General features: G+C 41.1%; 1 protein-coding gene across 1 annotated transcript in view; it reads right to left on the reverse strand.

The window, feature by feature from the left end:
- Window positions 1-21928, reverse strand: part of SMU1 (smu-1 suppressor of mec-8 and unc-52 homolog (C. elegans)) — a 23507-nt gene extending 1579 nt beyond the window's left edge. Inside the window, exons 1-11 of the mRNA XM_006863028.1 lie at window positions 21901-21928; window positions 17891-18101; window positions 16601-16753; window positions 15974-16084; window positions 12305-12433; window positions 10415-10534; window positions 7994-8110; window positions 6233-6360; window positions 5538-5664; window positions 2436-2603; window positions 581-733 (exon numbers count right to left, since the gene is read on the reverse strand). Coding sequence (XP_006863090.1) covers window positions 581-733; window positions 2436-2603; window positions 5538-5664; window positions 6233-6360; window positions 7994-8110; window positions 10415-10534; window positions 12305-12433; window positions 15974-16084; window positions 16601-16753; window positions 17891-18101; window positions 21901-21926 — 1443 coding nt within the window. The 5' untranslated portion in view covers window positions 21927-21928. The remainder of the gene's footprint in view (window positions 1-580; window positions 734-2435; window positions 2604-5537; window positions 5665-6232; window positions 6361-7993; window positions 8111-10414; window positions 10535-12304; window positions 12434-15973; window positions 16085-16600; window positions 16754-17890; window positions 18102-21900) is intronic.
- Window positions 21929-23434: the final 1506 nt, after the last annotated feature.

The following is a 23434-nucleotide window of genomic DNA, read 5'->3' on the forward strand; positions in this document are numbered from 1 at the left end:
TGTTGGGTCACCTCTCTTTGGAATGGGCATAAACGTTGATCTCTTCCAATCAGTCGGCCAGACAGTTGTCTTCCAAATTTCTTGGCAGAGATGAGTGAGTGCCTCCTGTGCCGCCTAAGATCTTACTTGCCACATATTCCAACAGACATAGCTAAAAGATGGAGGAAGGCTACCCAGCTGACATCATGACATAGAAGAAATAAATTTTAGTGCTAAGTCACTAGGATCTGGGAGCTTTGGTGTTAACAGTGTAATAGACTCTGCTTGCGCTGACTCTCAAAACATGGAGCTGAAAGGTTTTTTAAATACCACAGTCAATTTGACAGGATAATGGACAAGCAATTTGTCTTTAGAAGGACACTGAGAAAACAAACTACATCTGTCACTCTCCAATCCCCATGGGTCAGATCTGGCTGAGATAAGCATGAATGTTCCCTTCCTATTTTTTGCCGTCATACCCATTCTATCCTCTAATCCCATCCAATTATTTCATTTGCCTCTTACATTTTTTATACCTAGATTCCCACACTGATGGCATTAACACCATTTCTTTAAGTGGCGTTAAATTGGCAGTACTCACTGTTAGAGTTCTCTCCAGCTTGCCGGTGACTGTGCTGAAACAGTAGAGCACAAAGTCCTCCCCAACGCAGTAGATCCACTCACCCCGGGGGGAGAGGGCACAGCAGACAAAGTCACCACCTTCTCTTTTACCAGAGCTGAAGCTTCTGACAATCTAGATAACACATAATACACACCCACAGGCAAAACCCCCCAACACCTGGATTAGCAGAAGCTCAGTCCCGCAAATTGACAACAAAGGGGCATTTTCACATTGCTATTTTGTACTCTGTATTTTTCAGTCAGATCTCCAATTCCACTCATCACATGAAAATTCCTCTTGCCTGTGAAATAAAGCAGGCGTCAAAAAATTGATAGAATCGTTCCCTTTTTCCACGTACTCAACAGAGAGAGCTGTCTAAACTCAGTGTACGAGTTTAGAATCCTCATGTTCCAAGTCATCAATCCTGCTCCTTGGTCTATTGAGACACATTCCTTGAGTACATTCATGACCACAAAGTCAAATTTCTAAATGACATACCACTGACTCAACAGATTCCTCTAACAGGTAAGATTTACTCCCATGCACGACTGAACTTTGTGTCCAAAACACTGCTGGTTCTAGTCTCTATAACATCAAATTCATAAATTAACATGAGAGAAATCAATCTCAGAGGGATAATTACTGTATCATTACATTGTATGACAAAACTACAGCGACAGACAACCAATCCCGTAGTTGCCAGGTAGGGGTGGGAGAAAAGCGTGACAAATCCGTAGCATAAAGGAGTTAGTGCAGTGGTTACGAATAAGGCTGCGAACTGGAAGGTCAGCAGTTCGAACCTACCAGCTGCTCCGTGGGAGAAAGATGAGGTTTTCTGCTCCCATAAAGATTTACAGCCTTGGAAACCCTGTTCAGGGTCGCTATGGGTCGGAACCGACTCGACGGCACTTAACAACAACATAAAGGAGTTACTCTGGAGGCAATGAAACAGTTCTGTAGTGTGGTTACACAAATCCATGTGAAGACGTTTCACATAATTATCATCACCTCCTGCCTCCGAAAAAAGTGCCTCTAAAAACTGCTGAAATCCAAGTAAGGTCTACGTCTTAGTTACTACTACCAATGTCAACTTCCTGGTTTGGGTCATTGTACTTTGGTTATGTAAGATGTTACCACTGGGAAAAGCTGGGGGAAGGGCACACAGGAACTCTACTGACTTTTACAATTCTGTGATTCTAAAATGATTATATGAAAAATTAAGCAAATCAAACAACTATGAAATGTGCTCGCCAGATACACTAGGCAGCTGTGGCTATCCTACAAGTGGCCAAGATACTTCAGGCCAGCCAACTCAGGACTCTTGATGTGGTGCTGTAGGATCAGCACTGGACTTCAAAACCACATGGTTGGCAGTTCAAACCCATCAGCTGCTCCTTGGAAACCCTATACAGAGTGTCTATGAGTTGGAACTGACTGATGACAATTACAACAACTTAGCCATGGGTACTGAACTATTTCATCAATTTCAGGGACTTAAATATCGGGACGGGAAGAGAAAGAGAGCACCACAAACCAGCCCCTGCACACTGAGTAGGACCCCCAAGAGCCTAGGCCAACATGTTAGGAGCACCATGACATGTACTTGAAACTCAACTTCATGCTGCAATGCTACTAACGCCCCCAGCGCTACCTCAGTCCACAAAAGTGAAGTTCTTTTGGACCCATGCAGATGTCCTGATTACAAAGGAACAGACGCACTTACCCTCTAAGAATTCTCCATTGGATCATGTGGAAGTGAGAGGGCCTGGACCAGGACATGAAGGTTTGGAAACAACCCACAGATCCCATGCAGAAGTACTTTCTGAACACTCACCTGCCCCTGCATGTTCATGATGACCACTGTGTTTGATCTGTTACACACCACAAAGTGATCTGGGTTTTTAGGAAGCAGGATCACACTGTTGACAGTGATGTCTGTCCCCGCAGTGCTGCCCAGGGACTTAAAGGTATTAGAACATTCTGTGGTCTTCATGTTCCAAATCTACCAAAGAGAAATTTAAGATATAAACATTTTTTTGCATAAGAATTTCTAAAGTGCTATGTTTTAAAAGACTAACAGCTTCTCCTAAGACCAGAACTAGATGGGCATCTGGCTACAACTACTAAGCATTCTGACCAGTGATACATTAAGTGCTGACAATTTGGTTCTAATACATAGTAACCTGGATAGGATTTCCAAGCAGTAGCTGATGGGTTTGAACTGCCAAACCTGTGGTTCGCAGGTCAGTGCTAATCCTACAGCACCACACTAGGAGTCTGATTTTTGTTGTTAAGTGCTATCAAGTCAGTTCCCACCCATAGCAACCCTGTATAGGGTTTTCAAGGAGCAAATGGTGAGCTTGAACCACTGACCTTCTGGTTCAAATGACTTTGCAGATTGGCGCATTAACCCACAGCACCACATCAGGACTCCAGAAGTCTGACGGTGGTGGTTATGTGCCATGGAGTCGGTTCCGATTCATAGTGACCCTGTACAGGGTTTCTGAGGCTGTCAATCTTTATGAGAGGTTAAGGGGGTGTCTCACTACCATCAAAAAGAATTGCTGGGAGCAGAGTGGCCTTGGTGAGTCCCTGTGCTGAGAACCTCCTAGATCCCGATGTAGAGTTGTAGCATCCGAGATGGCAGTCCACTGAGATGGCAGTGGCCCAGGATAGCAGTAGAACTAGACGGCAGTGTCAGGAGACCTGCAAATGGTTGGGATTGTTGACCCACAGAGCAAGAGCTGAGCACCGTCAGGCCAAAGGCTTGCTAGCAAAGTGGGGTGCCTCTGGGATCTATGTAAGCAGAGCTAAACAGCTGTTACCCCTGCCTGCACAGGGCAAGAGAACCCAGTGGGAGCAGCAGCAGTACTTCCTAGTCAGGCCACCATCTGAGGTCGAGAGTGAGGCCTGCCTGTGGGCATAGAAGTTGAACGCTGGCTTGATTGGAAGTCATCCTAATAAACAAAATGTATCCTGTCTCATGAGTTGCTCCTGTTCATTCCAAGTTAATCCTGATCTTGAATTGTAACCTTTTACTTCCCAAATAAACGTCATAGCTGTATTAAAAAAAAAAAGAGGGAGCCTAGATCCAGAGGACGCAGAGGAAGGTAGAATCTCCACTGAGTAGTATCCAATCTGTGTGGGTGGGGCTGATGAAAGGAGATGCAGATAGGTCTCTTGTGATACAATAGTGAATAATTGTTCAGGACTGATTATGAGGGTTGGAAATGTAAAGGTAGACTTTTGTAGCAAAAGGAGGAAGTGGTTGACTTTGCAGTCCAGAAGCGGAGGTCCCTGGGTCCATCAAGGGAGAAGAGCGAAGTAGGGGACCCTACCCAGAGAAACAGTGACACCAGAGATGGAGGCAGAGCCGATGACGTGGAGAGATGGAGCGGCTGTAGACTTTACACCCAGAGAGGGAGAAGAGCTGTGTGCTGATGACCGGGGTGGGGGAAGCTTGCAGGGTATACCCTTTGGTTGGTTGATGATGCATAGAGGGGATTATAACTATGGCAATGGCAATGAAACAATATATGATAGAATGAATCTAGAGCTAATGTTCTCCCATGTAAACTATCACATAATTCACAATAAAACATTAAAAAAAAAAGCTTCCACAAATTATTCTCATATGTAGCCTATATTGAATATCACTGAACATTGCAATGAAACAAAATACGATAGGATGCGTGTAAAGCTGATGTTCTCCCATGTAAACCTCACAATAAAACAAAACAAAAAAAGTACATCTAAAGAGTTATGTGGGACACCATGAAGAGGAACAACTTACTGGTAATCAGAATTCCAGAAAAGAAATAGACAAGCACAGAGAAAATTGTCGAAGAAATTGTTGGAAGAAAACTTCCCTAACATCATGAAAGAAAAGATAAGCATACAAGAAACTAAACAAACCCCAAACATAGAGATCCCAAAAGAAAATCACTAAGACATATCATAATCTAACTTTCCAAAAATCAAAGACAAGGAAAGGATCCTGAGAGCAGCTTGGGAAAAGTTAAGTTACCTACAAAGAAGAACTAGTAAGACTAAGCTCAGATTGCTCAGTGGAAACCATGCAGGCAAGAAGGCAGTAGAATGACATATACAAAACTCTGAAAGGAAAAAATTGCCAACAAGAATCACATACCCATCCCTCTGCATCTCGCCTGCCTGTAGATTACTGTTTGATACCAGAAGCAGCACTCTCAGAGGGAGCTCTGACTAGGTGCTGGCATTAAAATGTGGAGCTTTTCTGCCCCAAAACACTCATCTACTAAGGGGAAAATTGAAAGAAAATATTCAGTATGTAAATGCAGTGCCCCAAACAAACATCTCTAGCAATTTTCTACTTGGGTTTATCTTGTCATCTAATAGGAAATGAGAGCCTCTCTTCAAGCAACTCAACATTTTAAGGCACTAAAGATTCATTACTCTCAGCTGAGCGCTCAGGACAGTAAATAAGAAAGTGTCTAAGAGAAGACTTTGTTCTACTCTGCACCTCTCTTCCTCCTCTAAAAATGCTATTAAGATTGTGAGGCTGTGCAACAAAACATAGATTGATTTGGCTCTTTGTAATACTTGTTAGGGGACAGATGCTGCTATTGCTCTGTGGCATGACTGATTTTAATCATGGTGCTTATCTGTGACTCGGGAGCAGTTTAAGTTTAGGATTCCAGACTTTTCCTCTTTACCTACACATGATAAAGCTTGCTCAGATTTTTTAGGTTTGAGATTTGAGGTCCTTAGGCTAATAGGGATTACCCATTACAGAGAAGACAACTGGTGTCGCAGACTCACCTCAACTGTGACAAAAATAGAGGACACAGAAATTTTCTCCACCACAATCAGCACCATTATCACCACTGATTTTATCTCCTCAAAGGACAAAGAGAGGACAGACACCCCAAAATAAAACCAACATCAAATACTTAACCTTTACAGTGCCATCAGAAGATGCACTAATAATATAATGTCCATCTTGTGTAAATGTAGCTTCGTTAACAAAGGAGGAATGGCCACGAAATTCCTTCAAGGTTTTCCCAGATTTTAAGCCATGAATTCTATTACCAATAAAAAGAGAAATGTAAAGAAAAATTAATATTCTAACAACAAGTTATGGCTGGGACCAAATGCAGAATATATTTTAGATGAATTACAAAAATGCATGTCATAGTTGTAAGCAAAGAAAGAAGGCTATGCAATTGTGTACACAATTTTCCTTATGTTAAACAAGCAAACAGAACCAAATTCTTTGCACAGCAAGAGACTAGAAGAAAATGTGGCAATAATACCATAAGCTTCTGTTGGAGGACAGGTCTCTAAAAAATTTTAGTTAACAAGACTCAGGATTAGAAGATCTCAGCTGAATCCCAGGGATGCATTTTTTAACAAGTGATTTTGATGTAGGTGGTCCAAGAACAACCCTCTAAGAAACATAAATCTGTCTTTTCTGGGTAGAAACTGAAACAAATGAATGAGCCTCAAACGTATCTGGACTAGGGAAATGAAGTCACTCACACACACCCTTACTCTCCACATCACACGGTCCTGGTGAAGGCATCACTAGTAACTCCCCTAGGCTTTATCATATCATGCCAAAGTTATGGGAGTTTGCGGATTCTTACTTACCTAATTGTCTGATCAAAAGAAGCACTCAGGATCTGACTGCTATCTTTAGAAAAGCTTAGACAGGTGACACCTTTACTGTGTGCCCTTTCAAATCTCCTTAAGCACTGTCCACTCTGAATCTTCCATACCTTTATAAAAACAAAACAGTAGAAACTTGTAAACAGTGTCCATTATAATCCGCAGAGCAAGATGCAACATTAACTAATGTACTGAAACAGCATGAAAAATGCATGTTAACAGCTGAATACATCTGCTTCACACAGTATAATGATTTATTGACTAATCTGAAACTTCAACCTTTTCCTTATAAAAATTAAAACCATAATTTTGACTCTTAAGTTCACTCAGCAGAGATAATTTCTGCATTTTATCTACTCCATGGTGTTTTACTTCCAGAATCACAGCAACTCACAAGCCACCACAGTACAACAAACTGACAGGGTCACCCACGGTGGACAGGTTTCAGATGAGCTTCCAGACAAATACAGACAAGGCAGGAGTGACGAACTACTTCTGAATATTTAGTCACTGAAAACCTTGTAAATAGCAGAGAAACACTGTCAGACATAGTGCCAGAAAATGAGCCACTCAGGTTGGAAGGCATTCAAAATGCGACTGGGGAAGAGCTGCCTCCTCAACGTAGACAAATCAATGGGCTCAAGTGTGACAACAACTGGGAGGTTGCCCAGGATCAGGCAGTTTCGTTCTGTTGTGCACAGGGTTGCTATGAGTCGGTACTGACTCAATGGCACGTAACAACAACAGTGTTTTACTAGCAATTAAATGTAACCCACAGCGTATCAGCTGGGCATAAAGAACATGACATAATTCATCATGGAAGATAAGCCAAGGTGGGAAAACAGAAAGGAACAAGCACGTCTAGATTCAAATCTCAGATTTACCACTTACCAACTTGAACAAGTTGTGACCTTAAAATAAGCTAGTGGCTTACAGCAAGCATCATTCCCACCCCCTCCATACACAGAGTAGACAAGGATGGGCAACTTGGACACTGGCTACCCAAAATGGGGGGGGCTACAAAGGCAAGAAGTGACTGGCTTACAAGTTTTCAAGAGGGAAGCTAGATTCATAGGGCATGGAGGAAGGTAGAATCTCCACTGAGTAATATACAATCTGTCTAGTTGGGGCTGATGAAACGAAATCCGGATGGATCTCTTGTGATTCAATAGTGAATAATTGTTATCTGGACTGCTTGTGAGGGTTGGAATTGTAAAGGTATACTTTTTTAGCAAGGAAGGGAGTGATTAACTTTTCAGCCTAAGAACGGAGAAGAGCGGAGAGTGGGACCCTAACCAGAGAAGCAGTGATGCCTGAGATGGAGGCAGAAGACAATAATGTGGATAGATGGAGCTGTTGGGGACTTCAGACACAGAGAGGGAGAGGGGCTGTGTGCTGATGACCGGGGTGCATGCTTGTAGTGTATACGCTTTGGATGGTTGATGATGCATGGAGGGGATTGTAACCATAGCAATGAAATGATATACTATAGGATGAATGTAAAATTAATATTCTCCCATATAAACTATCATATAGTTCACAATAAAACATTAAAAAAAAAAAAAAAAGCTAATGGGCATTCACAGGCAGTTATTATTGGGATTAAACATGACAAAATAAAGTAGTTAGCATACAATTGATGATCAATAATCGGTAGCTGTTTATTGTTTGTGGACTATTATACCTTATTACACAGGAACTCTGAAAATTTCAACATAAAAGAGTTGTGTCACTAAGCCATACCTTGATTTTTCCATCTTGGGCCCCAGTTGCTAACATTTCGGTATCTCTGCTGAAACACATGCAAAGGACAGCATCATCCATCATCATAAAGTTGTCCTGAGCCTGGTACTTTAGATCCTGAGGAAACAGTGGTGAGCACAGTTATTAAATTACACAAAGCCAAGGCCTCAATTTTTCCAGGTCAATTTTTCCCTAGGAGCAGGATAATGGATTCTGCCAACTATAAATGTCCAAAGAAAATAACAGTGCTGAGCAGGCATTGTTTCTAATAGTCAACTGACAATGGGAAAAAGTAATCTTATACAACTCCATTAATGTTGAATCATAAAAGATGTACAGTGTCCTACATCTAACTGTTTACTGATTCTTATGTAGTTTCATTTTTGCTTATTTCCTTCCCAACCTTTCTAGGCAAAATTTCCCTACAATTCTATGACTCTTTAAGAAAACTGAATTTATTTACTTCAAGGTAAGAAATGATAAATAAAGCCAGTAGTTTTTCCAAATTGTCGGCCAAGTTTCCTAAAACTGTCCATTTGTAGTGTCTGTTTTACCATCTATTAGTGTTCAAATAAAAATATCTTTAGCATTTATTTCTAATTATAAAATGGTATTACTTCATGTAAAAAAAAAAGAAAGCCAAGTATATAGAAACATAAAAAGTAGAAACTGAAAATAATGAATAAAATAGGGAACAGAATTTAGCACTATGGTAAAGATTACATTTTAAATCAATGGGCAAAGATAGTCAATAAATAGCTTTTTGAGAAGAAAATTAAGTACGATCTTTATCATATCCTCCCAAATTCCAGATGGGTAAAAAAACCATAAACTGACACCAGACAGAGGACTAGAGTTGAGAGTGAAGTGTCCACCTGATAAGAACAGAGGGCATATGCATAAGAACACCCACACTTGCAGATAATACCCACTTGACCTGGCTTCAATGGCTGGATGATCAGAACTCAACTAGAAGAAAGAAGAGGAAAAAAGTAATCTGATACAATTTGATGAACTTGACCTACACCTATGGATGCAGTAACTCAAAAGAGGAAACAAATCTTTATAGCGAGGATCATTCCCACCCCCTCCATACACAGGGTAAACAGGGATGGGCAACTTGGACACTGGCTACCCAAAATGGGGGAGCTACAAAGGCAAGAAGTGACTGGCTTACAAGCTTTCAAGAAGGAGCCTAGAGCCAGAGGGTGCAGAGGAAGGTGGAATCTCCACTGAGTAGTATACAATCTGTCTGGATGGGGCTGATGAAAGAAAATGGGGATGGCACTCATGTGGCACAATAGTGAATAATTGTTATCAGGACTGACTGTGAGGGTTGGAAATGTAAAGGTAGATGTTTTATAGCAAAATGAGGGGAGTGGTTGACTTTGCAGTGTAGGAGCAGAGGTCCCTGGGACTATCGAGGGAGAAGAGCAGAGTGTGGGACCCTACCCAGAGAAGCAGTGATGCCAGAGATGTAGGCAGAGGTGATGAAGTGGAGAGATGGAACGGCTGGGGACTCTAGACCCAGAGAGGAAGAGGGGCCATGTGCTGATGACCGAGGGGCAGGCTTGCAGGGGGTACCCTTTGGTTGGTTGATGATGCATGGAAGGGATTGTAACCATGGCAATGAAACGATATATGATAGGATGAATGTAAAGCTAATGTTCTCCCATGTAAACTATCACATAATTCATAATAAAACATTAAAAACAAAAAAAATGACACCACAAAAATACCAGAATTATGGAAGGATAGGTGAATAAGTTTGATAATTTTTAATTAACTATAAAATCAAATCATAAGCAAAGTCAAAAATGGTAAAATGGAAAAAACGTTTGTAGTATGGCTAACTGACTTCCTCAAAATATCAAGAGCTTCTGCAAATCTATAAAAACAAGCCAATAGATAAATGAACACAGGATATGAATAGACTTCACAGAATAGGAAATACTTTTCACATTATAAAAAGATGTTAAATTTCACCCATAATAAGAAAAACACAAGTAGTACTATAATTAGTTTAGAATGGAAAGAATCTTAAGCAGTTAAAGTTCTATCCATGAAATAGAATAAAAAACAACACAATGATCGTCAAGATATATGATAAAGAGAGAAGCATGGAGAACAGGGTACACAGTATGCTACATCTATATAACAAAAAAAGACTTCAAAAAGGGTTAACTGCTTCCATATGCAGAGAATATTATAGAAAGGTTACATACGAAACTAGCAACTAGAGATAGCCCAGGAAAGGAACTGACTGGCTACAGACAAGGGCTGGAGCAAGACTCTTTGCTGAATTACTTTTTCTGTATTTTCAAATGTTGTATGGGGTATACATGTTATCCACTCACAAGATAAATTTAAATTGTAAAAATAATACATAGTAAGGAAGTTAACATATTTAAAATACTTTACCTTCCTGATTTTTCCAGTCGTAAAGTTCCATACTTCAATGAATCCATCAACAGACCCAGTGACCAGATACTGACCATCTGGAGAAAATCGAGCACACTCCACATGTGATTTCTGACCAAACTGTTTCAAATGAAACAATGAAACAGATGCATTTTATCTAGTGGCTTTAAAACACTTCTCATTTTAACCTTGTGACAAGTTCTGACCCCAACATAGTATAACAGGTATGGCTGTCCCATACCTGGACCCAGGGAAACAATGGCTGTATTTCCTCTGATCAGTTTTATTATGTCTAGGCTTCTCAGTCAAAACTGGTTTACTGAATGTGGAAATCACAATTTTAACATAAAATTTAAAACAAATATTACTGTTAATTCAGAACTTGAGTTTTTATTAGAGTCAGCTACTGTGAGCATGGCGTCTTGGTGTGGGGCTGTAGAAGCACTAGACTGTTAACTACAAGGTAAGAGGTTCAAATCCAACAGCCACTCTTCAGAAATCCTATACAGCATTGCTATGAGTTGGGACCAATCTGATGTCATTTAACAACAACTGTAAGCATGGCTTTCACACACTCAACCTAATATAGCCTAGAATGTTCCTGTTGTGAACCTAGGAAAAATGGGGAAAAAAAAAAAAAAAGAGAATCCTTTTGAAATGAGTGCATATTTCCCTACACTATTTCTGTAAAGAATTTTTCATTACTGTTTCTTTTCATGACTCTCATTTAATCTAACAATGTATAACTGGCTAACTGTACAAGAACTAAACCTGACAGACTAATGCCTGAAAAGTACACACTGAGCACTAAATGTTCATAAGAACAGATGAGAACTATACAACACCAGATATATGGGAAGAAGAGAAAAAAGATCTATTGTGAATTGTGCTTTAAATGCCAAAAAAGAGTGTTTACAACAGAAAATTTTACCCAACAACATAATTATAAAGGGCTTCTATTTGTTTCAAAAGGAGCCCAGGTGACCCTTAACAGTTCAAACCCACTGGCTGCTTTGTGGGAGTAAGATGAGCTGTTTATTCCTAGAAAGAGTTACAGTCTCAGAATCCCTATACAGGGTCATTATGAGTCACTAATGTGCTTGGGTTTTAAAAAATTTCTTTCAAAGCTTCAGCCAGGATAAATAAAAGTACTTTATATCTTTTTATAAATATCTTTATATCCAAGTTAGAACAGATAATACAGGGAAAAAACACTAGAACATTACACCAAAGTTAAAAGATTTAAGGAATATAAAATACTTTGTTGTTGTTGCTAAGTGCTGTTGAGTCAGTTCAAACCGACCTTGAGATCAGGTGCTTATCCTACAGCCCCAGAGCCGGACTCGTATAAAATACTTTAAAATCCATTCATGCAATTAAAGCACAAATGCAGAAGATAATGCAGTAAAATCATTCTTGTAAATTCTGGACATTGCAACAATTACTTGATTATGTGCTTTTTCCAAGAAAAGTTCACATTAAAAAACAAAACAACCAGCCAGAAAATGACAAAATCACTTTCTCAAAGACCACATCAATCTACTTTATATTCCGTACCTGGAACTTTGCCTGACATGCAGCAGCAAGCACACCAAAGTTTACCAGAACTAATATACACACAGTTCATACCCAGTCCTAGGCTAACGCCTCCAAAGAGCTAGCCATTCTTCTAAAAGCAGGCTTCTTGGGAATGAACCAAATGTTAAGTGTATTCTTGGTATAGGTCTGGGTGTGCCACTGGCAGGCTGCAGCATTACTCCAGTGGCCAGGTTGAATGCTCACCCTGAGCTAAAGAGTGAGGTCTGCCTGGCCAAGCTCCTGACTGACCACATGTAAAGTGCTCAGTGAATATTTACTGACCTTGACCAACTGAGTGTCAAAGAACCTTACCTTAATATGCCTACTCAGCTGCGTAGGAAACTTTTCTTCTTCTACATCTTTGACAGCAGCTTTACCTCGGAACAAATCTATGGTCATGCCGGGAGGGAGCAATCCCTGGTGTTGTTGCCATTTCAGTGCCTATGAGGAAAGAAACGTACTGTAATCCACCTAGGAGTTTTAATGGGCTGATCCTGGTAATTCAAACAATGCTAAGCCTGAAAGAATGAGGTTCACAGAGGGCCCCCAATTATCCAGTTATCTCTGAACATCCAGCATCCAGACTCAGCATAACCTGTGCTTCTCTGTGACCTAGGGATACGGGCTGACCTCACGGTGGGAAGGGAGCAAGGTGACAGTCTATGAGTCCATCTGCCCCACACCTGTTTTCTTATAGGTGTGGTTGTTGTTAAAATCAAAATTTGGAAAACAGGTATCTCCCATAGTGCCAAAATACAACCACAGCCACTGTTAACATTTTCTGTGCTACCACGCTACCCCTCCACCCTGCACCTTACATGTTACTACTGATGTGTGCTCTCGAGTCAGTTCCGACTCACAGCTACCTTGTATAGGGTTTCCAAGATCAGCTGGTGGGTTTGAACTGCCAACCTTGTGGTTAGCAGTCCAGAGCTTATCCTACAGTGCCACACCAGGGCTTCAATTAAACACCTTACATAGGTATTTGATCGTATTAATGCCAAAATGTAAAATTTTATGTTCTTTTTAATCACCTTTCAGTAGATCATGCTATGAATCATCTTAATGGCTGTAAAATATATTGTAACTAGTAGATATTTTCTAGTTTACCTGATCAGTATATGGCGTTCTGATGTGACACTATAGGATAAGGACTGCTAACCACAAGGTTGGCAGTTCAAACCCACCAGCCCCTCCTTAGGAACCCTACACAGGGTCACTATGAGTCAGAGCGACTTGACAGCACTTAATATATGATGTACATTTACATTGCTTCCAGTTTTTCATTCATCCAAACAATGCTGCAATGAACACCTAATCTATCAAGGGGCTTGGGGCCTTTTGCCCCCTTGGACTATATTTCTAGAAGAGGAATGTTGTTAAGTGCCGTCGAGTCAGTTCTGACTCATAGCAACCCTGCAGGGTTTTCTGAGACGTGGCTGGTGGTACCAACTGTGTGGTTCAAATCAACCTTTTGGCCTAGTATGACAGCACCACACCAGAAGAGCAATTGCTTAATCTAAAAATGATCATGGAAGACTTGATACATATTCCCAAACTGTTTGGGGAAAAAGGTTGTTTCCCTAAAATGTGGCAACTGCAACAATAGAGAAGACTGCACTGTAGGGAATAGAAAAATCATGGATTTTGCAAACAGATGATCCTGTGCTAGACCAATTTCCAACTAACTTTGACACCCAATTTCATCCACTGGAAAAGTCAGGCAACCAATTAATTCCTTGTGCTGTTGAAAGGTTGGAAGAAAATATAATCTATTTAAAGCTCATAAAACAGGCTGAATAGCGAATGGACCAGTGGCAACCCAAAACAGAGAAAACTACAACCTAATTACCAAAGGTGGGAAAGCTGCAAGAAGGAAGCCAAACTACCTGGCAAAACTCCAATAAGACTCATAAAAGGCTCATGAGTTACCGGCACCATGTATCCCTGAAGGAGAAGGTATGGTATGAGACAGGAAGCAGGAGCAATGGTTGAAAATCTATGTAAGGAGCAGTTCACTCCCCAACCCTATACACCAAGTGACTGGCTTCACCCCATCCTCAAGAGAAGTCAGATGTTTTTCTGGAAAGGCTGAGGTCTTGGCTCTAGAGAACCAGGGAGAGCTGCAGGTGTAGGTGTGAAGCTGTGATGAAAACAGAGAAGAGCAAACTGGTATGCTAAACACTGAGGTTGCAGCTGGCCAAGTGTAGAGCACTTGTTGTTGTTGTTAGGTGCCATCGAGTCGGTACCGACCCATAGTGACCCTACGCACAGCAGAACGAAACACTGCCCGATTCTGGGCCAACCTCACTACTACTGTTGCCACGCTTGAGTCCATCGATGCTGCCACTTGGCCAATCCATCTCGTTGGGGGTCTTCCTCTTTTTCTCTGACCCTAGTAGAGAACTAGGCTCTCAGAACTGTTCCAGTGTTCCTAGCAATTTCCACTTGCATTTGGTGTCCTGACATAATGATCAATAGTGCCTTCTTTCAATCTCACAAGTGTCCTGGATTGAATTATAAAGCCTACAATCACCATTATTCTAACTGTTCGAAAGCTTCTGCTATTAACTACTAAGTTATGCTGCTTCCTTCAGGGGAAAGAGGTGGTATGACAGAACTCTTGGTAAAACACAACCAATTCACAGGAGACCTGATATATATATATATACACACACACACATATATGTATACATGTTGTTGTAACGTGCCATGGAGTTGGTTCTAACTGTACAAGGTTTCTGAAGCTGTAAGTCCTTATGGAAGCAGAAAGCCTCATCTTTCTCTCGTGTAACAGCTGGTAGTTTCACACTGCTGACCCTGAGGTTAGCAGCCCAATTCGTAACCACTACACTACCAGAGCTCCTTATATATATGTATATGTATATATGTGTATATATACATACATACATACATACATACATACATATATATATATGTTATTGTTGTGAAGTGCTGTCGAGTCGGTTCTGACCCATAGTGACCCTGTATAGGGTTTCCGAGGAGCAGCTGGTAAACTTGAACTGCCGACCTTTCAGTTCAAATGGCTTTGCAGTCTGGCGCATTAACCCACAGTACCACATCAAGACTCCATATGTGTGTGTGTGTGTGTCTCTCCCCGTGTGTGTGTGTGTGTGTGTGTGTTTGAAACTACTAGCCATTTCATGGTAAAAAATGAGGCTTTCTTCTCCCGTAAAGATTCACAGCCCCAGAAACCCTATACAGGGTCACTATGAGTCAGAACCGACTCCACGGCACATCACCATATACACACACTATACATATACAGAGAATGCATCCTGGTGTGGCGCTACGGGTTAATGTGCTGGACCATAAAGTTGGTTTGAACTGCAGGGTTGGCGGTTCAAGGTCACCAGTCACATATACATACATGCTGTTACTGTTAAGTGCCATTGAGTCATCCTGGCTCATAGTGTCCCTGTACAAGGTGGGTTTCTGAGGATCGCGGCTAATGAGTTTGAACCCTCAACCTTGCAGTTCAAACCAACCTTGTGGTCCAGTACTTATCCTTCAACATCATACCAGAACTCCTTATACACATACACACACATACATATATATATATATATACATACAAGACAGGGCTTCAAAAAGCTCAGGGGAAAACGGAATTAAAAGATAATGGATGCAGAATGTGCCCTTTGGTGATATAAATAATTATATATGCCTGAGTGTTTAGAGAAGAAAAAGAAAAGAGTTAAAATGAATAAAACAAAACACTGTTAACTGATGGTACATCGATGGGATTATAATCATTGTAATGAAACACGGTGTATGATTTGTTGAATGTAAAACTGATGATCTGCCTTGTAAACGTTCAGTCGATTCACAATAAAACCATTAAAAAAAAAAGATAATGGAATCCTTCCACCAACTTTATGAAGCTCCCTCAAATAGTTAATAAAAAGGAAATAGGACAGGGAGTTTGGGGCAACTTCAGTTCCAAAGGCATTTATTTACCTGTCCCAGCAATGCCATGAGACGAGATGGGGGGACCACACTGACTTCCCCAGCTAAGGCCTGGGCAATTGCCGCTCTTCTCTTCTCTTTGCTACTTCCATCTGGGTATGCCTGAAAAAGGAGAGGAAAGGAAAGCATTTTCATGAAGCAGCTACAAGCTGCTTATTTAAAAAAAAAAGAAAGAGAGAGAAAACCACACAAACAGAAATAGTTGAAGAGGAAAATATGAATAGAAATTACGTAGTTAGAAAAAGTAATCAAACTAACTTCATTTTTTAAAGCAAACTTTCCAAATCTGTCCACTTTTGTATCAAAAGTATGAGCTAAGAGAGAATTACGACTAGTACACTGCTACTTCTGAAAAAAGTCCGAGGAAACCATGGCTTCTTTATTAACCACAGTGTTCTAAAATGGAAGGTGTATGGGAGGGAAGACTCTCTCAGATACTCAGAAACTGAGTAAGATTCTTCTCTTTTAACATATGCAAGTTTCAGCCAAGATATATGAACAGGAAACATTAAAAAAAAGTTAAATCAAAATCACAAAAAGCATCCAATAAAAAGGTAAGATAATGCTGTCATGTATTTTTGAAGTCAACAGTGTTTATTTTCATTAGCACATTCATACCTCTCGAGGATCAAAGTAAGACCGGGCCAAGAGGTTTTCCAGATGAATATACCGCTCAGGCTGTGTCTGCTTTAACATGATCATAGGGTCAGTCTGTCTGAGAAGAGACCTCGCAGCACCCAATTCACGGAGCTCTATCAATTCCAGAACAACCTGTTGAAAGAAAATGGCTATTTCACACATTCTCCTATTAATATTTCTTTTTCAATATAATTTCTGATGCCTGCTAAATAGATTTCAATAAAAATTTCAGATGAACAACTGAAGTAATTATTGGTAACAAATCCTTCAGATCTTCAACCTCCACCCTTCTTTAAAAATCAAACAAACAAACAAACAAAAAAACAGCAAAACAAAAGCACTTTATAATCTTTCCAGGAACAGGAAGTTTCATCATTCTCCCACAGAATGGCTGGTAGTTTCAAACTGGTGACCTTGAGGTTAGCAACCCAACTCATAACCACTACACTACCAGAGTTCCTTTGAAAACCCTACACAGAGTGGCTATGAGCTGGAAGTGACTTGACGGCACTTAACAAAAACAACAAATGAGATGTGACAGATGCATAATGTCATATACTCGTCATTACAGTATCATATAGAACAGTTTCACTGACCCCTAAATGCCCTATGCTTCATTATTCTCATCCCTCCTCTTGTTCCCTTGATAAGTACTCAACTTTTAACTCCATAGTGTTGCCTTTTTCCAGACTGTCACATAGTTAGAATGATGTCATTTTTCCAGACTGGCTTCTATCTATCATTTAGCAACACACATTTCAGGATCCTCCTCCATGTTGGTTCATGGTTTGCCAGCTCCTTTCTTTTTCTCTCTGACTAATAATAACCATCCTTCATTTCTAACCTACCAATCTTCCTCTTCTCAGGCCCCTTGTTCAGACCACAAACGCTAAAGGAAACAAGAGATGGGAATATCTCCATGGGCTCCAGAGAAACCTTTCTCTGGTTACTGGAATTTCTTTGGAGGAATTCCTGAACTCATGGTGCAGTAAAGAAAGAAACCAACTTTCCTATGTTTACTTCAAACAACAAACACTACCTTCTGATTTCCAGACAGCCCACTCTGCTCATGTAACAGTTACTTAGGAAATAATTTAGGTTTGGGAAAAATCTTGACTTTTCCAAGAGAGGAAAAAACTATTTAACAATATAAACGTTAAGGGCTGTTACAGCCATACAGCTCTGTAAGAAATGCTCCTTAATGCTTTCCGGTCAGTGGGTGTCCATAAAAAACAAACCCAAGGGGATCAGAACCAGAACTACTCTTACCTGTTCATAGAGGTCAATGAGGGTTTTGTCTGGCAATTTCAGAGACTGTATAGCCTGTAAAACAGTATCCCAGTGGCCACTATTAATGTCAGCCACAAAACTCTCAATACTGTCCACAGTATTCAAAGACACAGTCGTTTCTTCCTGTAAGGTGGCTAAGGCCCGATGCAAACTGTTCTCCTTCAGGTATTGCATGATGAGACGGATCACACTGAAAGAAAAAGGCAAGTCAGCCTGCTCAGGAAGGATCCTCGCTCACCAACCCAACTCAAAACCCACGGCACTGAGGTGATTCCTACTCAGACCGACCCTATGTAAGATTTCTAAGATTGCAAATCTTTATGGGAGCAGACAGCCTCATGTTTCTCCCACAGAACAGTTGATGAGGTTTGAACCACCAACTTTGCAGTTAGCAGTCCAATGCTTAACCCAGAGCACCACCAGGGATCCTTTTGCTCACCAAAGATGCTACAACACAGAGTTCGTCCTAGTTTATTTTTCCTACACAGTCTGTGTCCTTTCATGTCTACTTTTCATTTCCTTATCATGTGAGCAAAACTTTCCAATAATCACTGAATCCGAGTTAAAAGGGAGCTTGGGGATCATACAGCTCTCCCATCTCAGAGGTGGGAGAACAGGGGCTCAGAGAGGGAAAATAAGTTGCCCAATCAATGTCTTACAACCAGCTAGAAAGAGAGCTGATACCAAGCATTTTCTTACTTCTTAGGTCGGAGATCTTTTTGTTATGCCAGTTTCTTATTAATTCTTATAATTATATTGCTGCAGTTTGGATAAATTTTTAAAACTTAGTCCAGTCATTGATACAACATGACCTATAATGACTGTAGTATGATTCAACTCATTCTTCAGAAGATAATAACAACAAAACAATGAATTGAAACTTTCTTAAAGAGGACTGGTTGAATATAAGAAGAGCTGTACTGTAAAAACAAAACAGAAAGTGATGCCTCCTCCTTTGCAAAAAGAACACTTTTCCACTGCCTTCTTTCTTACCAAACGTTGAGGACAGTGTGGATTCAGCTTTCCATGGACAATTTCCAAATACTGTGAGAATATATTTTCAACATATTTAACAGAAAACTAGTTATACAGTAGTTAAAACTTATTGTTCTTGGGCTCAGTAACAGGGAGTCTTGTGAATAATCTGTTCCTACAGATTGTACAAGTTCATTGGATGGTGCTGCGATACAATAGTTCTCCTTTTCTTCCATCTTCTCTGCTCCCACCCATCTGCCTGCAAAGAAATCAACCACATAGTAGTACCTCCTCTCAAGGCACTAGCTCCACTGTACCTTGTATAAAAGCTGTTGGTATAAATTTGCACTGTCTGATACAATAGTCATTAGCCACAAGTGGCTACTGAGCATTTGAAATATGGCTAGAATGATTGAGGGACTGTATTTTTTATTTTACTTAATTTAGAAAACAGATGCTTTATTCAGAAGTGAAAACCTTTTAAATACGTTTGAAACAATTTGGTGTAAGAATCTACTTCTTCAATTAAAAATTTCACGAAATCCAAACACATCAAGTATATCCTATAAAAACTGAGCAATCCAATTGAGACTGCTGTTAGTGTAAAATACACACCAGACTTAGAAGACTTCCCACTGTCATAGAATCGATTCCAACTCACAGTGACCTTATGTTTACAGCGCTTCAGAAGCTGTAAATTTTTACAGAAGCAGACATTTTCATCTTGCACCCATGGAGCAGCTGGTGGATTTGAACTACTGACCCTGTGGTTAGCAGTCCAGTGCTGATCCTACGGTGCCACCAGGGCTCCTTGTGAAGACTTAGTACTCCCAACTTCCACAAAAAATGTACACTATCTCATTACCAATTTTCATACTGAAAAGAGGAAAAATAAGAAGAGTAATCTGCTACAATTTGATGAACTTGACCTATGCTTGTGGATGTAGTGCTCAAAAAAGGCAACGAATCTTTACAGCGAGGATCATTCCCACCCCCTCAGTACACAGGGTTGACAGGAACGGGCAACTTAGACACTGGCAGCCCAAAATGGGGGTGGGTGGGTGGGTACTACAAAGACACACAGTGACTGGATTACAAGCTTTCAAGAGGGAGCCTAGTTTCAGAAGGTGGGAGGGAAGGTAGAATCTCCACTGAGTGGTTTCTAACCTGTCTGGACGGGGCTGATGAAAGGAGATGAGGATAAGACTTTTGTGGTTCAATAGTGAATAATTGCTATCAGGACCGATGATGTGTTGCAAATGCAAAGGTAAACGTTTTGTAACAAAAGGAGAGGAGTGGTTGATTTTGCAGTCCGGGAGCAGAGGACCCTGGAACCATCAAGGGAGATCGGAGTGCAGGACCCTATCCAGAGGAGTAGTGCCAGAGTTGGAGGCAGAGACGATGATGTGGAGAAACGGAGAGGCTGGAGTCTCTGGACTCTGGGAGGGAGAGGGTCTATGTGTTGACGGTCAAGGGGCAGGCTTACCAGGTGTACCATTTGGCTGTTTGATGATTCATGCATGGAATTGTAATCATTGCAATGAAATGAAATGAAATAAGACAGGATGAATGTAAAGCTAATGTTCTCCTATGTAAACTATCACATAATTCACAATAAAAGCTTAAAAAAAAAAAAAAAAATGCAGCAGCCACTGCTGCTACATCCAGCTCAGGCTAGAGAATGGTCAGTGTCTGCTACCATCCATGTCCCAAAACATGCTATCCATCCCAACTCCTGCCCCGCCTCCATACTCTAACTCTTGCCTCACTTGACCTCCTGCAGTCTGCCTCACCTTATCTTCCCATATTTTTCTCTACAGCACTTACCACCATTTGTTAAGTGCATTTTACTTAATGTTTTTGTTTGTTGTCTGTCTTCTTCAATCACACCATAAGCTCTATAAACGCAAGGATTTTGTCTGTTTTGTTCATTACTATGTCTCCAACCTTCTAGAACAGCAACTGGCACATAACTTCAATATATGTTGAATGAATAAACCTCTCTTCAGTCAGTCCTCACCTTCTCTTACTCTAAAGGTACAAACTTCTGCTGACCTACTTAATGACTACTGGCAAGGACAGGGCAGAAGGCGCAGTCTGGAGAAGTCAACTAAAAACCTTAAACCCTCATTAGTTCCCATCCATCCCTAATTTATCATTCTCCAGGCCCCAAATCTCCAGATTCTGAGTCTCCTTTGTAACTACACATAGTTCATACACTAGCCACAATTCCGCACCAGACGAAGAATGAAAAAATAACTGCACATCTATCCCAAAAGCAGTTAAATGAGTCTGGTGTGGTGTTGTCGGATAAGCACTGGACCAGCAATCACAAAGTTGGTGGTTCAAATCCACCAACCGCTCCTTGGCAACCCTATGTTTTGTTAAGTGCCGTTGAGTCGATTCCGACCCATAACGACCCTGCATCGGGTTTCCAAGGAGTAGCTGGTTTGCTTGAACCACTGACCTTGCAGTTCAAACGACTTTGCAGTCTGACGTATTAGCCCACAGCGCCACACCAGAACTTTTATACAGGGTTGCTAAGAGTTGGAACCACCGCCCCATAGGTCAGTGGGTGGGCAGACAATTACAAGACTGAATGGTCAGTGTAAGAATGGAAAGCAGAGGGGCATGTAAACAGATGGAAGGAAATGAACTCTCCGCTTGGCAGGGGTAGGGAGTGGGATGAGGACTTAAAGTGTCCATCCTCGCCTCTCGCCCCCCTTGTACAGATTGACTGGAGGCCAGAGTGACCTGTCACAGAGCGACACGAGTCTCAGCGACGGATACAAGCAGAGTCTTCCCTCAGCCCCTCGTCGCCTCCCGCGGAGCTTTGGGCTATACGTCCCAGAGTTGCTTCTTTCTTGCCGGCCCGCCCCCAACGAAGCTACGGGAACAAGAAAATGCCATACGGCTTCCTAGCCTCTCGGACGCTCCTTTCTGATCATCCTCCACCCACAGTCTTCATAACCGGCCCCCGCCAGTCCGCGAATACTCGCTACAGCACTACTCACTCCGAGGACTCGATTTCGATCGACATTGCGACGTCTTCCTGGGCTCGGGTTCCGTTTCACACTCTGAGATGTCGCGCAACACGCCAACGACGCTTCCGGCGGCCGCTTGACGTCACTTCTGGTCTGCGTCGACGTCCGCCGTGCAAGCCAAATACGCCGAGAGGAGGGGCAAGGAGGGTAAGGGGTGGGGCCTGGAGGAGCTGCCGTACATTATACCCGGGTTTACTCCGCCACGTCACTTCCCTAAAGAGAGACTCCTCCTTAAAAGCGTTGGCTTGGAAAATTTGCCTTTGAAATTATTTTTGCAATTAATTAATTACATTTAAAGATCGCATTGACTTTACAATACTTGGCTGGGGATTTGATACAGCTCAACCAATTGGAAACCAGCACTTGAGAAAATGAGTTTAAAAATAATAATTTGAAGGCAAAAGACAATTTAATGAATCTAATTATAAAAGATTTGATACCTACTTAAGATTTCCATACTTAGTTTTTGTTGTTGTTAAGTGCTGTCGAGTCGATTCCCACCCAGTGCGACCCCGTATAGGGTTTCCGAGGAGTAGCTGGTGAACTTGAACCGCCTGACTTTGCGGTTCAAAGTGACTTTGCAGTCCAGCGCATTAACCCACAGCGCCACACCAAGACTCAGCCTACTTTTCAGAAAGATCTAAATTACAGCATTTCTTTATGCTTTTCAACTTAGTTGAAAAGGGTTTCACTGTTGGACAGGTTGCCTTCACTAAAATAACAATGAAACCAAATGCCAATGTGTGAGAGAGATTTGAGACTCCTTTTGACAGACTGTATCACTAAATTTGTAGACACCAATGAAGTGTACCAACACTAGTCTGTTAGTTTGTCATACTGTGGTGACTTGTGAGTTGCTGTGATTCTGAAAAGCTATGCCACAGGTATTTTAAATACCACCTGGGTCACCCATGGTGAACCAGATTTCAGATGAGCTTCCAGAAAAAGACAGACTAGGAAGAAGGAGAGATGAACTACTTCCGAATATTTAGTCACTGAAAAGCTTATGAATAGCAGAGAAACACTGTTAGATATACTGCCAGAAAATGAGCCCCTCAGGATGGAAGGCACTCAAAATGCGACTGGAAAGAGCTGCCTCCTCAAGGTAGAATTGACTGTGATGATGCAAATGAAGTAAAGCCCTCGGGACCTTCATTTGCTGATGGGTCACAACCCAAAATGAAGAGAAACAGCATCCGTTAATATTTGGAACATGGAATGTACAAAGTATGAATCTAGGAAAATTGGAAATGATAAAAAATGAAATGGATTGGATAAACACTGATATCTTAGGCATTAATGAGCTGAAATGGACTGGTATTGGCCATTTTGAATCAGACATCCATGTAGTTTACTATGCTGGGAATGACAAATTGAAGAGGAATAGTGTTGCATTCATTGTAAAAAAACAAAACAAAACAAACATATCAAAATCAGTCATGAGGTCCATGCGCCTACAGGGAAGACCAGTTAATACCACTATTATTCAAATTTATGCACCAAC

This window comes from Chrysochloris asiatica, unplaced genomic scaffold, assembly GCF_000296735.1.
Source record: "Chrysochloris asiatica unplaced genomic scaffold, ChrAsi1.0 scaffold00053, whole genome shotgun sequence".
NCBI classification, from domain to species: domain Eukaryota; kingdom Metazoa; phylum Chordata; class Mammalia; order Afrosoricida; family Chrysochloridae; genus Chrysochloris; species Chrysochloris asiatica.